At 38.0% G+C, this 13,946-nt stretch overlaps 1 protein-coding gene across 2 annotated transcripts in view; it reads right to left on the minus strand.

Moving 5' to 3' along the window:
• CDK14 (cyclin dependent kinase 14) overlaps window positions 1-13,946 on the minus strand; it is a 340,143-nt gene that overhangs the window by 185,344 nt on the left and 140,853 nt on the right. For both annotated transcript variants that reach the window (XM_063412536.1, XM_063412527.1), the window contains exon 7: window positions 8,511-8,573. In XM_063412536.1, the coding sequence (XP_063268606.1) occupies window positions 8,511-8,573 (63 nt within the window). The remainder of the gene's footprint in view (window positions 1-8,510; window positions 8,574-13,946) is intronic.

A 13,946-nucleotide genomic window follows, 5' to 3' on the forward strand; every position in this document is an offset into this window, starting at 1 on the left:
CCAAACTATTTTCTTTATTTGAGTTCCCTTAATTCATGTTGTATTGTGGGAATAGAGGACTTGGCCCAGGATACAGAAGTAGAAAGCTACACAGAACTAGAAAGCTACAAAGAACATTTTAGTTTACAGAAAATGCACAAAACTCTTGGTTCTGCTCTCTTGGCAGCAAAAGACTGCAAAAAAGACTGAGATAATCTGGACCAGGAGTTAACATTGTTTCAGAAGAAAGCTAAAAGCAAGCCTGAATTAATGTATCTTTCCCTCAGCAAGCTCATACTGCTCTATTAGAATAATTACTTTTGAAAAATAATGCAATACAACACAGATTTATTATCACCCATCACTGATTACACAAATGCTCCTGCTTGCTCTGTGTATCACAGCACACTGTCTGGGTATTACACAATCATCTGAATTCCCAAGCGTGTATTCAACATCAATCAAATCATATTTAGTCTTAATAGGCCATCAACTCTAAAAATACCAGTAAAAGAAACCAAACTTGGGACATCCCATCTCATGCTTGCAACCAGTAAAGTTCTCCAGAGGACAGTATAGGCTTCTGTAAATTATTGGCTATTTTAAAAAGTAAAATGAGGTAATAAATCACTACAGTGCCATCTCACAGCCTTGAAAATAAACACATTACTCAGTTCCATTTGGGCTCACTAGACTCTTTGGGCATTTTAGAACTACTTGTTTTAAAACATTAACATTAGAAAAAACTACCTGGTAATATGTACTATCACAGAAGCAATGAGAATTGTCTCTCTGTGACTTCTGCTGGCCTGTCAAAAGCTCGTCAAGCACAATCTTTTTTATCACTCTTGGTTTGCTATTCATTTCCCTCTTCTCAACCAGGATAATAACCATGAGATAAAATCCAACTTTTCACTTCTATGACCTGGGGAAATACTGCACTTTTTAGGTCAAAGCTTGGTAGACTCTGTTGCTAAAATTGTCAGAAGTTGTGCAAGAACAAAGTACTGACTTGAGACAAATTTGCATGCCTACAAATAAGGAAAATCTGAATAAAAAATTATTAGCTATTTGAATCTGCAGGATTTTCAGGATCATAATAAGATTTATCTCACTAAAAGGTTTCTCCTGTCTCTCTTTCCTGGAATCAACTGAGTTCTCTCAAAAAGAATTTTAAAACAATCCACTCCAAAATGCATTTATAAAGGCTTCTAACTTGCTTCTGCATTCCTGGCACGAGAGTCTTACCAAGGCAATGTCACATAAAAATGAATACGATACAGCCACTGGAAACGTGCATTGCATCATCACTTAAAAATGTATATATACAGATTTTTCCACTTATTTTCAGCAGAACTGCAAAGGAAAGATGTTGGAATGTGTTAATTTCTTAATAACTTAATAACTGCTATTCTCTTTGATGCTCTTTTAATCATTTTTTGTCCCCTCTGGGTACTACTACAGTCATTTGCAATGAGGAAGGTGTGCTTAATTAACTGAGTATGAAGACACTCCCTTATGATCAGTTATAGTCATCTGCTAATGTTCAGTAAGTGGAAGACTCAGGTTTTTTTTCTTCTGGATAGCAAAAGTAATAATAAATCCAATTTAATTGAATCTGCTTTTTTACCTTTCATCAACTCCCTTCTATGCTGAAGTAGGTCAGAGTGGCAATCGTTGCCTCACCAATTTTAAAAATTTTGACATGTTCTCCCTACATATACATGTTTTCTTGCCGTATGTGAATCATGAAGATCATACAGACAATAAATTACAAGTGCACTTATGAAAGTGACATTCTTCTAGCATGAATTTTAACATGCTAATGAAGATTCTTCATTAACTGTTCACAGTTGTGCACATTATCAAACCATTAAGTGACAAGACTGACATGAAGTAGAGTGAAATGCTGATGCCATATTTAATGTCTGATAACTAAAAAGTCTAATTTAAATAATCAATTCTCAATGCCATGTGTAAAAGACAACCTTAATTAGGCACAACATTATTCTGTCTGCTGCACACCTGCTTGTTCACTGAACGAGGAATGAAAAATAGCACTTTCTCAACCACATTAAACAGCATCACTTCTTACTTAACATATCTGCTGAAATGCACTTGTAATTCAACTTCACACCAGCAGCATGACCAATTTTAGTGAGTAGGAGAGAGATTTCAAAAGCACAACATTAGTTTAGATTTGCTTCCGGTAATAATGGATAAATTTAACAAGGACCACCACAGCAGCTTTTCACCTCAAAGTCAAAGACTGTTTTCTTCAAACCCCAGTGAGTCAGTGACATGAAAATTCATCCCAGCTGGATCTACCACCACAGTTTAACTGCCCGCTTCCTGTGCTCCTACGTCTATGCACTCAACCTCCTGCCCGGCCACCTCAAGTCACCCACGGGTGCTCACACACCACAGCTTCCCCCCCACCATGAAACTTGTCTTTGTCACGTGAGGATGCAGAATTTGCCATGTAATCCAACATACGTCTCCCCACAGAAAAGGGGGAACACAAACCTCCTGTCCATGCCACAGATGTTGATACAATCACACAATGGAAAGAAAACAGAAGCAGGCAAGGGAAGCCTACACTGTTAACACAAGTGCAACCTAAAACCTAAAGCCTTTTTATCCCACTTTTCAGATATTACGCTTTTGTAACAAGCATGTGGGCTTGAACCTTACCATTAATAAATGTAGCTACTGCTTAGCAAGAGCCAGTATGAAATGCTTTGCTACTGCCAAGTTCAAGCAGCTTCCCTTAAGTGCAGTAAGTCTCATATGGATACGACACGGGAGCTGCCTAATCCTTGTGTGTTCTGAATGCTTCCCTACCCTTTGTGCTTCAGACCATCCTAAAGCTGTAATCAGTTCAGTGATAAATATTAATATTTACAGAAGACATCAGATGACAACTACCCTATGGCTTTGACTCGGATTATTAATTTTCACATTAGTCATTAAATGCCAAAATCACTCATCTGACAAAAACAGATTCAACACTAAAACCTGCAACCATTAGTTAAAGACAATGTTCACAGTGCTGCAGTGCAGCAAGGAACACATGAATAGCATAAATGACAAAGTTCCAGAGATTTCAGATAATAGCATACAACGATCAGTGTGTTTCAACATATTCAATCCAATGTTATGGAGACCACCATTCAACTCTTGGTTTAATAAAGTCAATATTTTTATCATATCTGGGGTTTTTTAGTTGTTATAAAGTTGACTGACCTCTTCTTGAGCATTTAGCACAGAAAGTGTTGCAGCATCCCATTATGTGCCACTAATTACTATCTATTACATTCCTTTTAAAATAGATTTTAAAGTTTCAAGACAAACTAATTATATTTTTGCTGAAACATAAGCATATTTTTGGGATTATTGAGATTATTGGGCTGCCCTAGGAAACTAAGTGCCCAAACCCTAATCCACATTTTGCCATATACCCTGACTCAGTATTGCTGTGATAAAACACATTTTAAAACATTCTGGTGGGGGTAGGGCTTAGTTAGTTGAGGTTTTGCCTCAAAAATATCCATCCATTGTGCAGAGAAGACTGCTGTGCCCTTCTTCCTAGGAGAAAAGAAGGCTCAAAATTGAGATGGGTAAGAGCTGAAGTCTTGAAGGCTCCTAGGAAAAGCCTGAATGTTCTTGCTGCCTGCGTGCAAAGCTCAGCAAGAGGGTCTGCCTATTTCTTCTTAGCACTTTTGGGCCCTGGGAAGAGAAAAGGTGCCCAGGGAGAAGAACAAATCAGTGCAGCAATATTAGAATAAGAACAAATTGGAAGTTCCTTCCCCCTCTGGTGACAGCAGACTACAGGAGGCTTCCAAGTTGCCTGAAGTAAAAGATTTTGAGAGCAATTAAGAGACAGGGAAAGTTTTTATCTGGTTGACAACTCGTTGTCATTCAGGCTGGTGTTGCACGGATTAAGGAACAATGGGTCAGAGGCAAGTTTATAGTGCCAAAGATGTTTTATTTCTGTCAAATGCTCACACAAATTACCTCTAACACTGCAATTAGAAGAAAAAAGGTACAGAGAAGAAATTGAGGATGCTTTTCTCAAAAGACTTCAGCTATCTCAAGGCAGCATCACTAATTAAGAAGCAAATCAGCTTTCATTAATAGATTTATTTTTAAGGCTGGGATGCAAACAAGCAATGCAGGCATGACAGATGCAAGCTTTTGATCCACTTATTCTACCATTAATAGGAGTTTCAGTAAACAAACTCAACTATAAAATAAATGCATCAAGGCATAAAGACGAATTTATGTACATTGCTGGGAATGCAATAATATGGAGTCCAAGAAACAGTTAAAATAAAGGTGGTATTTTCAAAGACTAGAAGAAGCTAAGAACAGTTACATTTTCACAGAACATGCTGAAAAGCACAAATAAGAATATACTTAAATTATGAATTTACAAAACCAGAGCCATTTATGGACAGCTGCAAACAAAGGCTCAGGAGAACCAAGAAGGTAAGACAAAAGACTGGTGGAGATAGCCCTGTACCAGACAGAAAGGGACATAAATCAAAATGAAGATCGCGACAAGAAAAATAAACTATCACTGGTGGGGTCAGCTAGTTGCTCTGACCCATTAGAGCTCCTGCTGTAGGAAGCAATCCAGATGTTCTAATTGAGCATGGGCTATCTCTAAAGGCTGCAACATCTGTAGAAAAGAAAGCCAGGAGTACAGGTTTCAGTAGTCTGGGCCAGGAGGAACAGCACAGGGAGAGTCAGGAGCAACTCTTCTACCTCAGTTTGCAATAGCACATTTTGCAGCTTGGCAAGCACCACATGGTACACACATAAATCAACTCCTATTTCCAGTCATGGACAAGGCTGCAGCAGTAGCTTCCAGCAGAAACATAATTATATGTGGGGCCATGTATCCAAGATTTATTGCTTGCCTTCAATTGTGGGAAAATTGAGAAAGACATCTTTTAAAGCAGACAAGAGAAGATGAGGCCATGCCTACTGCACACTGACTTATTAAGTGATTACCTTTTTTCCTCAACATCTCTAACACTGTACACAGTACATGAATATATAGTTATAAATAAATGGTAGACATGCAAGTTTGTTAGCTACCAAAGACATAAATAATTGTATATTTGGAGCTGATGGAGTTTGCCTAATATATGGACTGAAACAACTACTTCATGCTAATTCCCCTTCAAGCTAATGAAGATGTTTCAGGTACCTAACTGCATTTATGTCATCAGAATAACTGGTTTAACATTACCAGGGATAGGCATTTTTAAAACAATATCTCAGTGTCACACACAAACTCCTTGAAGGGTTTAAAGCCTAATGTTATTTGTAGGACTTGCACCTGACCTGAAGTCATTATGTGTCAATACATACATACCAATAAAAATGCTAAACCTAATACTTTGGGAAGCAATCTTGTTTTATTTGCCTAAGCATACTGTCCTTGGACTTCTACAACTGTCAGCTGAGACATTCTTCTTTATACTTCCACATACTTATAATATCCTGCTTAGTCTTTATTTAAAATAGTTAAGTGACAGCAAATAGCCTATTTAAAACCACACAGAAAGGCAATGTCAAACACAATACCTGAGGGGACAACAATACGTGTGTCCGTCAAAGTAATTTAGATTTTTATTCTATTTATTAGCCTTCATTTAAAAGTAAGCCTGAGGGGAAAAGCATTGTCTTTAGCTTGCAAATACAGAGCAAATTCAGAAATATAATTAAGCTGAAGATATCCTACAGAATCCAAGATGTAAGTAAATAATGGTTTTGCATTTGCCTTCCTATAAAAGGCTGTTTAACGGGAACTACTGTACGTATTCTTTGGAAAAAGAAAGATGTCTGATTATGTGGGTTTGTATTTATAACAACTGGCAACAAGCCAGAAAGGAATATCCATCAACAGGCAATACTTTCCTCAAGTACAAAATTAAAAGGCAGGGGGTCTTTTGTCATGCTGGGAGAGCATCAATGGCTTAATCCCACAGGTTAGCCCCAGAGAGCCAAGACTAATTTATTGCTACTGGAATATAATTGCTCAACTGGAAGCTTTTAAAATGGATTTAGGGATCACATAACCACTGATTCTGAACAAACAGTGTCCAAAAGTCTGACTAAAAGTGAAATTACTGAAGGACCTCTAGAAGGAAGGGGCTGGCAGGGAGAGAAGTCTAGTAAGTATAGCTTAGCTTAACCCTTAGAATCACTGCGGATCCGAACAGACAACTTTGTCCAGAAGCTAAAACCAAAACAAGGTGGCAAAGCCTCAGATCCCCCATTGCATAAGTCAACAGAGTACAGCACAGCATTAAAATGAAGTGGTTATGGAATAACTATCTTACTTCCTGTGAAACAAAAAGCAGAGCAAGCTTTTACTTTGGCATGCTGGTGAAGGTCTGGGAATTTTCAGCACATGTGACTGGGTTTCTGTCCTCCCAGCTGAAGAAATCATTCTCTTGGGCTATTTTTAATTTAGCTTTGAGAGTAGGTATTGCACTGAAAATCCCAAGCAGACTGATTCATTCATTAAAATGGTAGGACCTCAAATCATCATGCCTGGTTTTAGCAGTTACTGCATGATTAAGGCTAGCCTTTGTTGCTGGCCTGGAAAGTGAGTCTATTAAATATATATAACTGATTTTCATCAATATGATTTAACAGAAAAAGAAGTTAGTTGTTCAATGGGATTGCTCATGTTTTGTCTGCTGATTGAAGTTTCATCTGCTCCAACTTCCAATTTTGTTTTTCTTTTCTCCCCCGTGCCGCCCCCCACTTTTATGAATAATCCATTGGGAATTTAAAAAACTTGAACCAGCAGTACATCAAGATTCTACACTTAGCTACACAAATAAATATTTCTAATATGTCTATAAGCTTCAAAGTTGTTGCTGAGCACTGTTAGATGGTACAGATAGCCACAGAAATATATGCAGCAAATTCTGAGAAATTCTGCTACTGTTCTCTGAGGCTGTTTTAAAAGACAGGTATCTCAGGATTTAGAGGAGTGACATACTAGCAAGCCAAACTATCTGTCTGTATCCATCCTTCTCAAAGACAAGCTCACTGGGCCCTGATATGATGAAATAAAAGTACAGTTATGTGAATTATTATGTCTTTTTTAGCAGCTGCAACAACTACTGCATATTAGACCTTGAGCTACACAGCACTGCAGCCTTGGAGTAAGACTTAAAAATCTGAAGCAGCACAAAGAATCTTAACTTAACAGTCAGCCTCCATTTATCCCAAAACTCAGAGAAATGAACGTAAAAGTATCCAGACAGGGAAATTAAACACAACTCCCTTGGTTTAACAAGCACATTCAACACCTGAAACTCTGCTTAGGAAGCTGAGCAGGGAAGAAAGCTCAGAAGTTTGAGGGGTTGAAAAGTAAGTCCTACCTCACCCCCTTTAGTGCCACACTCATGGTATGTGAGTGTGTTGATTTGGGTTTTTTTCCCAAATATAAGCAGTAAAGAGGAATTTTCCTTGAGTTTTTTTAGATGGCAGTAATTCTTATCTAAATTCTTATGTTGTAGATGCCACTCTTCATTCAAAGAACACAGAAAATTACTGAAGGTACATGATGTGCAACAATGATCAGCTATTGCAGAAGAAAAAATACTTCCTCTTTTTATTTTTTTTTAACCAAATAGGCCTTATGGCTTTTCCAGAAAAGACAGAGAGTTTTCATGAACTTCTACATTTCAGTAAGTAACATCCTGGAATAAAGCTCCCAATATGACAAGTGAGGACTTAGACACTTCCAAAGTAGAACAACAATGGGACTGATGTCCAAGTGCAAGACAAATTTAACAAATATCACCTGAGTGATGTGTACACACAACACATTCTGCATATCTGGTTGGCTTCCATTTGATGCTAAAATATTTTGGGTGACTTCCCAAATAGTAACTGGATCAAGTCTCTATCTTTCCATTAAATCCTGCTAATAAACTCTCTCCTTCCTGTGTGATGATTCTCAGATGATCTACCTTAGAGGAAAAAAATATTCCAAAGCGAGATCAGCTATGAAAATGCTGATCTCATCCAGACAAGTGAGCAAAAGAATTAGGGAAGATTTTATATGTTCGTATAAAAAGCAGTACATTGAATTAATTACAGTTCCCTCACACTTGATGAACCCACACTAAGTCACCTAACTGTAGATCTAGCACTGACAGCCTAAAGCATGTTTACCTTGGATTTTAGGGCAGTATTGCCTTAAGAGCAAACGTTTGAATGGAGGGGAGGAACTACCAACACACTTAACAGCATTCACTAATATATTTTGGCTCTGAGTCAATTTTACAAACCTCAGAAATTGTATTGCAGGAATGCTCACATACTTGGATTTGTAATCATCTTCAGAGAAAACAAATATTTAAAAATACAGTTCATATGCCAGGCATTTTCCCTTTAGCTAACAATCAGTTTCTGTGAAACAAGTGACATGACATTTTTTTGCAAAGTAACAGCTACTGCATTTGCCTTGAATGTGTGCTCATTTTGACTCTTACCTTCACATTCTCTGGATGAAGCCCTCCAGGGTGTTTGTCCATGTACTGACATAAATCAGTGTGCTAAAAGAAAGTCAGATGGAGAAAACTATATTAATATCCTTATGACTGCAGCAATAAATACCCCTCTACTTAGGAGTGGACATGACAAATGGAAAATAAGATTTTTTTTTCAGCCACACATGTGCAAACACATATTTGTACCTTTACATTCATTTTATTTAACAGCCTCGATAACTGATATGAATATTCAACAAATGCAAATTAACATTTTTTTTCTAACACCATGCTTTTGGTAGACTAATTACCTGAATTTTAATACCATTCTCAAACTTGTAAGGACAGTATCACCATCAACACCAAAAAGACAGAACACTCTTCTAGACAGAAGAGGAAGAACCTAAAGGGAGAATCTCACATTCAACTCCAATTGTTCACATTATAACATTGCCCTTTAAATATAATTTTACAGTGATTCTAGATCAAGATGGGTTAAAGGTTTAGAAAATAAAGCTGAAAGGCACTGCATATCACAGTATTGAATGGTACTTTCCAGCTCAAAAAGAAGCACATATTATGGACATGTACAGCCATTAAATACAGATACTTTAGAAAAGAACTTAATGGAAAATTCAAACCTAAGTTTCCACTTCATAGTTACCTATATTTCCTGCAAACATAGCGTGAAATCTCTTCAGTAAAAAAGAAGGTTTGCAATGTATAGATAAATGTTATTTTTAATGAATAAATATTTATAGCTTTTACTATGGAAACATGTTTCTCTGAATTCTTCTCTTACATTTTTATACTTCAGCAACATGGTATCAGTCAAGTGGCATGTTGCTTCTCTAATGTGCTTGCACAACTCAGCTTCTGGAATTATGTTCAGAATAAAAAAAGCAAAAATATGCACTTGATTAACCAGCACATACTCAGAGACGGACTCTGCCTTCCACATCTGGTTTCTGAACACATCTGGTAAAAATCATCCAACATTCCTTGAAAAGCTACTTGGCAGTACCTGCCTCACATACACAACAGCCCAACTCAACACAGGCAGTTTTCAAAGTGAGAGTTTTGGACAAAAGTTGCCTTCCACACAGCAGAATGGTGTCTCTGGGAAACATTTCCCAAACCAGGAGGCATTCTTTAGCTTTCTTTTGCAGCATAATGCAGATACATAGGAGAGTTCACATCCAAGACACAAAATTTGTTCTAGGCACAACTATCCTGCATAAAAATCACAAACTGCAAAAACACACTGTGCATGTAGAATTAACACTGCAAAGACATTAAGATGCACAGGATCATAGGCTCTGCACTAGCACAACTATTTTCATGAATTCTTACACTGGCTTCAAGAGAGTAAGTGCCCTGACTGCCCAGAAAATTGCTTGAATCCCAAAATGAACAGTGTGTGTATCACAAGGGCAGAGGGCATGCTCAAACAGGAAAACCACACTAAAAACAGCAAAACAGAGATTATTCCACAATGCAAGACACAGACAGCAATTCTTAAATTTATAGTTTAAAAATTAGTGAATGCATTTACAAAGAAAATATGAAGATTAATTTAAAATATTTTACCAGCGAATTGTTAGTGTCAAATAAGTGCATTCTGCATAAAGACTCTTAAGTTTAAAGACTTATTCCTCATTTCTCTAAAATCTTTAGCCTTAAGGTACAGATTCCTCTTCCATTCTCTCAGTTAGTTTTCTGGGACTGCATCAGTAAACCATGCCACAGATGGACCAGCCACCCTTCAGTATGCATCACCACACTGCACATTTTTGTCTCGTTTACTGTATGAACACCAAGAAAACACTTAAAGTCATCTGCTAACCTTGCCATTTGTTTTAATAAACTTACAGGTTCTGAGTACTAATCCCAGCACAAGAATCTGCCTTAATATCAGCTGAAACACCATTAGCTACAGGTGACGACAAATAAGAAATCTGTCATCATCCACTCATTTCAATGGGTTATCATTTCAATTGAATATTGAAATGCCAGCCTTTAAATAGTGCTAGCATCTGCAGTGCTCAGGAGGTGTTTAAAGAAAAGCCTGAAATGTCCCTTTAGAAAGCCCATTAGGGTGGCCAGGGGAGCACTGTCCCATCCTCAGACACAGCCATCATGGCCCTGAGCATGGCACGTGCCCCATGGGCTGGCTCAAGGAATTATCATTTGCCCCCAGTTCAATCTTTCAGCCTCTGTGAACAACAGATTATCTGGTAGGTGGGAAGTTTATTGCCTCCTTCACTTTCAATTGATCTCTACGATTTGCAACCAGTCAGCTGACAGAAACCAGACCAGAGGAAGACAAACCCAGTGTCCCTTCTGAAGGTCCCCTCCTCGCCATGCCTCCCTACCACACCAGCTGCACTAACTGTATATTTTTGTTTACCAAAAGCTTTCCGTCCTATTCAGAATCACAACTCTAGGAACAGCAATAAGTATAATTTTTTTATTCTAATATACTTGTAACAAATGGTGAGGATAACCCCTTTTCCTTATGCTTATATTTCAGTTACTATTTGGATGCACTTTCTCCATACAGAAACATCAATGATGATTTTGTTTGTGTTATCCATCATTGACTTATTCTTCCTATCCCAAGAATGAAGACAACGGGGAGCCTGACATAACCTTCTGCCATCAGTTCAACCATCAAAACCTACAAAACTTGGTTGAACACATCTGCCTAAAAGCCAGCGTAAGCAGCAATCTCCTCAGAATCCTGGAAACCTTACAGAGTCAATTGTGCAGCAGTCTTTCGGCATTTGTATTTCTTTCCCTACACACACACTGCAGACACAGAGGAATATGTACCAAACCTTCATTCGGATGGGGAAGAGAAATTGAATGTATTTTCTGTTCAAATCTTTCAACAATTTGCTTTTATAAAACTGAGTCCTCATAAAAGTAATGAAACATTGTAAGAACTGTGGAAGAAACTTATAATGTTAGAGTACATTGCTACCCATTTTTAAAAAAAAGAAGGTGGCAGCAAAGCAAAGGCAGCATCAGCTGCTCCCCTTTTCCAAGGTAGGGACTGAATACACATTGAATTAAACATTAGTACAGCCAGGAAAACTGACAGTGCTGCAGAGACAGCTCTTTCTAAACCTGTTTTCCCTTTTGGCAGCCAAAGTGTCTGCTCCAGTGCTTGTATGCACAACTGACATTGAAGAGACAACATGAATGCAAGTTTCAGGCAAGCATTAGAAAAGAAAACAAGAGAGCAAGCTGGATGAAAGGGTTTTTAATGGTATTCCATGAAATTTGTGCTATACAGATGGAGTCTTTCTCTTCATGTATTTCAAGGTGGAAAACAACATGCTTTCCCAGGTGGAAGAGTGGCTGCAAATACAGCCTGCCATACTCTGAGACTGGAGTCTTTGCTGTGGTCACCACTCCGATCTAATAAAATATATAACCTGAAGGAAAACTCAAGATACAATTACATATCGGCAACAACATAAAACTATACTGAAACAAGGTACAAAGACAAGAAACAGAGCAACCAATACACCTTTTACAGTCCATTCTGCACTGTCTCAGAGGTGTCAGGCACCTGACAGGGAAGCAGCATACTGGGAATTCAGGACAGAGACTTCCAAGTAATTGCACACATTCTGATCCCAAATGGACCTGGCTAGACCAATTCTGCTTCAAGCCAGTTTTTAACAGCTCTATCAGCCATACTGTTAACCCCCAACACACATAAATCACCAAAGTAATACCATGCTGACAGAACATTTGATGTTTTAGTTTAAAAAAATTTAGTTTAAATTCAAAATCCCATTAGTTCCTGCTCTTTACACTCCACCAGTTTACCCACACCTATATGTACAAATATTCAATTAGTACTCCTCTGCTCAAAACAGCCACACAAGAAACAATTAGCAGAGATAAATCAAGTTTCTACAGAGAAGAACTCAAAAGCTAGGAAAGTCCAGAATTAATGGGGTTTATCCAACCTTTTATTTGTTTCTCCACTAAATGTATAACTCCTAAAAGGTCTAATGTAATCATATACTTCTTTTTCCTTCCTAGGATTAGACATACTCACTGAACAGAAGGAGATAATTAAAAAATAGCTGTGCTGTTTTATGGTTAGGGGGTTTTCTTCTGTTCTCAAACAGCTTGAAGAGTCTGGCTTTTTTACTACTTCAAAGACAGAAATAAACTCACAGGTTTTCCTACGCTGCTTATTGCTGTGGTATTGAGATGATTTACAAACATAGAATAATTTCATAGCAATGCAGGGGACATTAAGCATTACTTCCTTTTATCAGATAGGGACTTGAATCTAATGCTGAATAGCAGAAATCTGTAATGACAGCAATTTCAGTTGGTGATGACAATACAGCAGGGGTGGAACCCAGTTCTCTACAGCAGGATTACCTAACTTGTCTTGACATGACCCTTCGAGTGAGGCAGGAACCTCAGAAGACATCCTGGCTCCCACATTCCCAAAAAATGAGAGAAATTCAACAACAATCACATGCCTTCACCCCGTAATCGTTTGCAGAGCTGCACAACAGGCATTTCCACAAGGGTGAAAAAAGGAGATTGCCCAGGCCATCTTTATCTTGGTCCTCCAATTATAAGAGCTTCACTTTCCCGCTTCACTTTCCCACTTCACTAACAAAACAATGTTTTCTGAAAAACCTGTTACGCTTTCAGTGAACAACTGTATCTCTTCTCCCATTACTGCTTCCTCAGAAACAGAAATGAATAGCTAAAATATTTGAAGTGAGAGACTAAAGACTTTGAGAAGAGAGGAGGAATCTTTAAAGAGATAGCTCTTAAGTACAATTTATGATTTTTCTGAAGCTTATGACTTGAGCAAATTTGTGGCAATTTTCAAAATAGTCCAATGGTACCCAACAGCACAAGGGCTACCCATGCCCTAAATTCTAAATACATACTGTACAGCTTGAATATTTAAAATAAGGGTCCTCCAGATAGAGGTTCATGATATTTTGGCCCTTTTGGCTGAAAGTAAATGTAAATATAGGTAATCTGAGACAGACGTTGGCATTTTTGCCTTCAAATAATTGTATTTCACTACTGCATGCCAGAAGATCACTGCTCCAGGGCTGCACCTTGACTTCAGGGTTCTGCATCTTCTTGAGAAGGCCCTGTCCAGCCTTTTTGTTACCTTCTCTCAGTAGATTAAAACACAAATGCTTCCACCAGTGCACACCTCAAGTAACAAACCCAAGACCCTTCCTAGAAAAATTTATAGATGGACCAGAGACTGCACAGTGCTTCCCTAGGACAGGGGATAGGAAACCCATGTTCAGCAACGCTGGCTCACCTAGTCTTGTTTCCAAACTATATATAGAAGCACATCAGCCAATGCCTATTTTTGACCCAACCTTAAATTAATTGCACATATTTTCCTTCCTGTGATAGAGACAAGTA

This window comes from Prinia subflava, chromosome 1 (genome assembly GCF_021018805.1).
Source record: "Prinia subflava isolate CZ2003 ecotype Zambia chromosome 1, Cam_Psub_1.2, whole genome shotgun sequence".
NCBI lineage: Eukaryota > Metazoa > Chordata > Aves > Passeriformes > Cisticolidae > Prinia > Prinia subflava.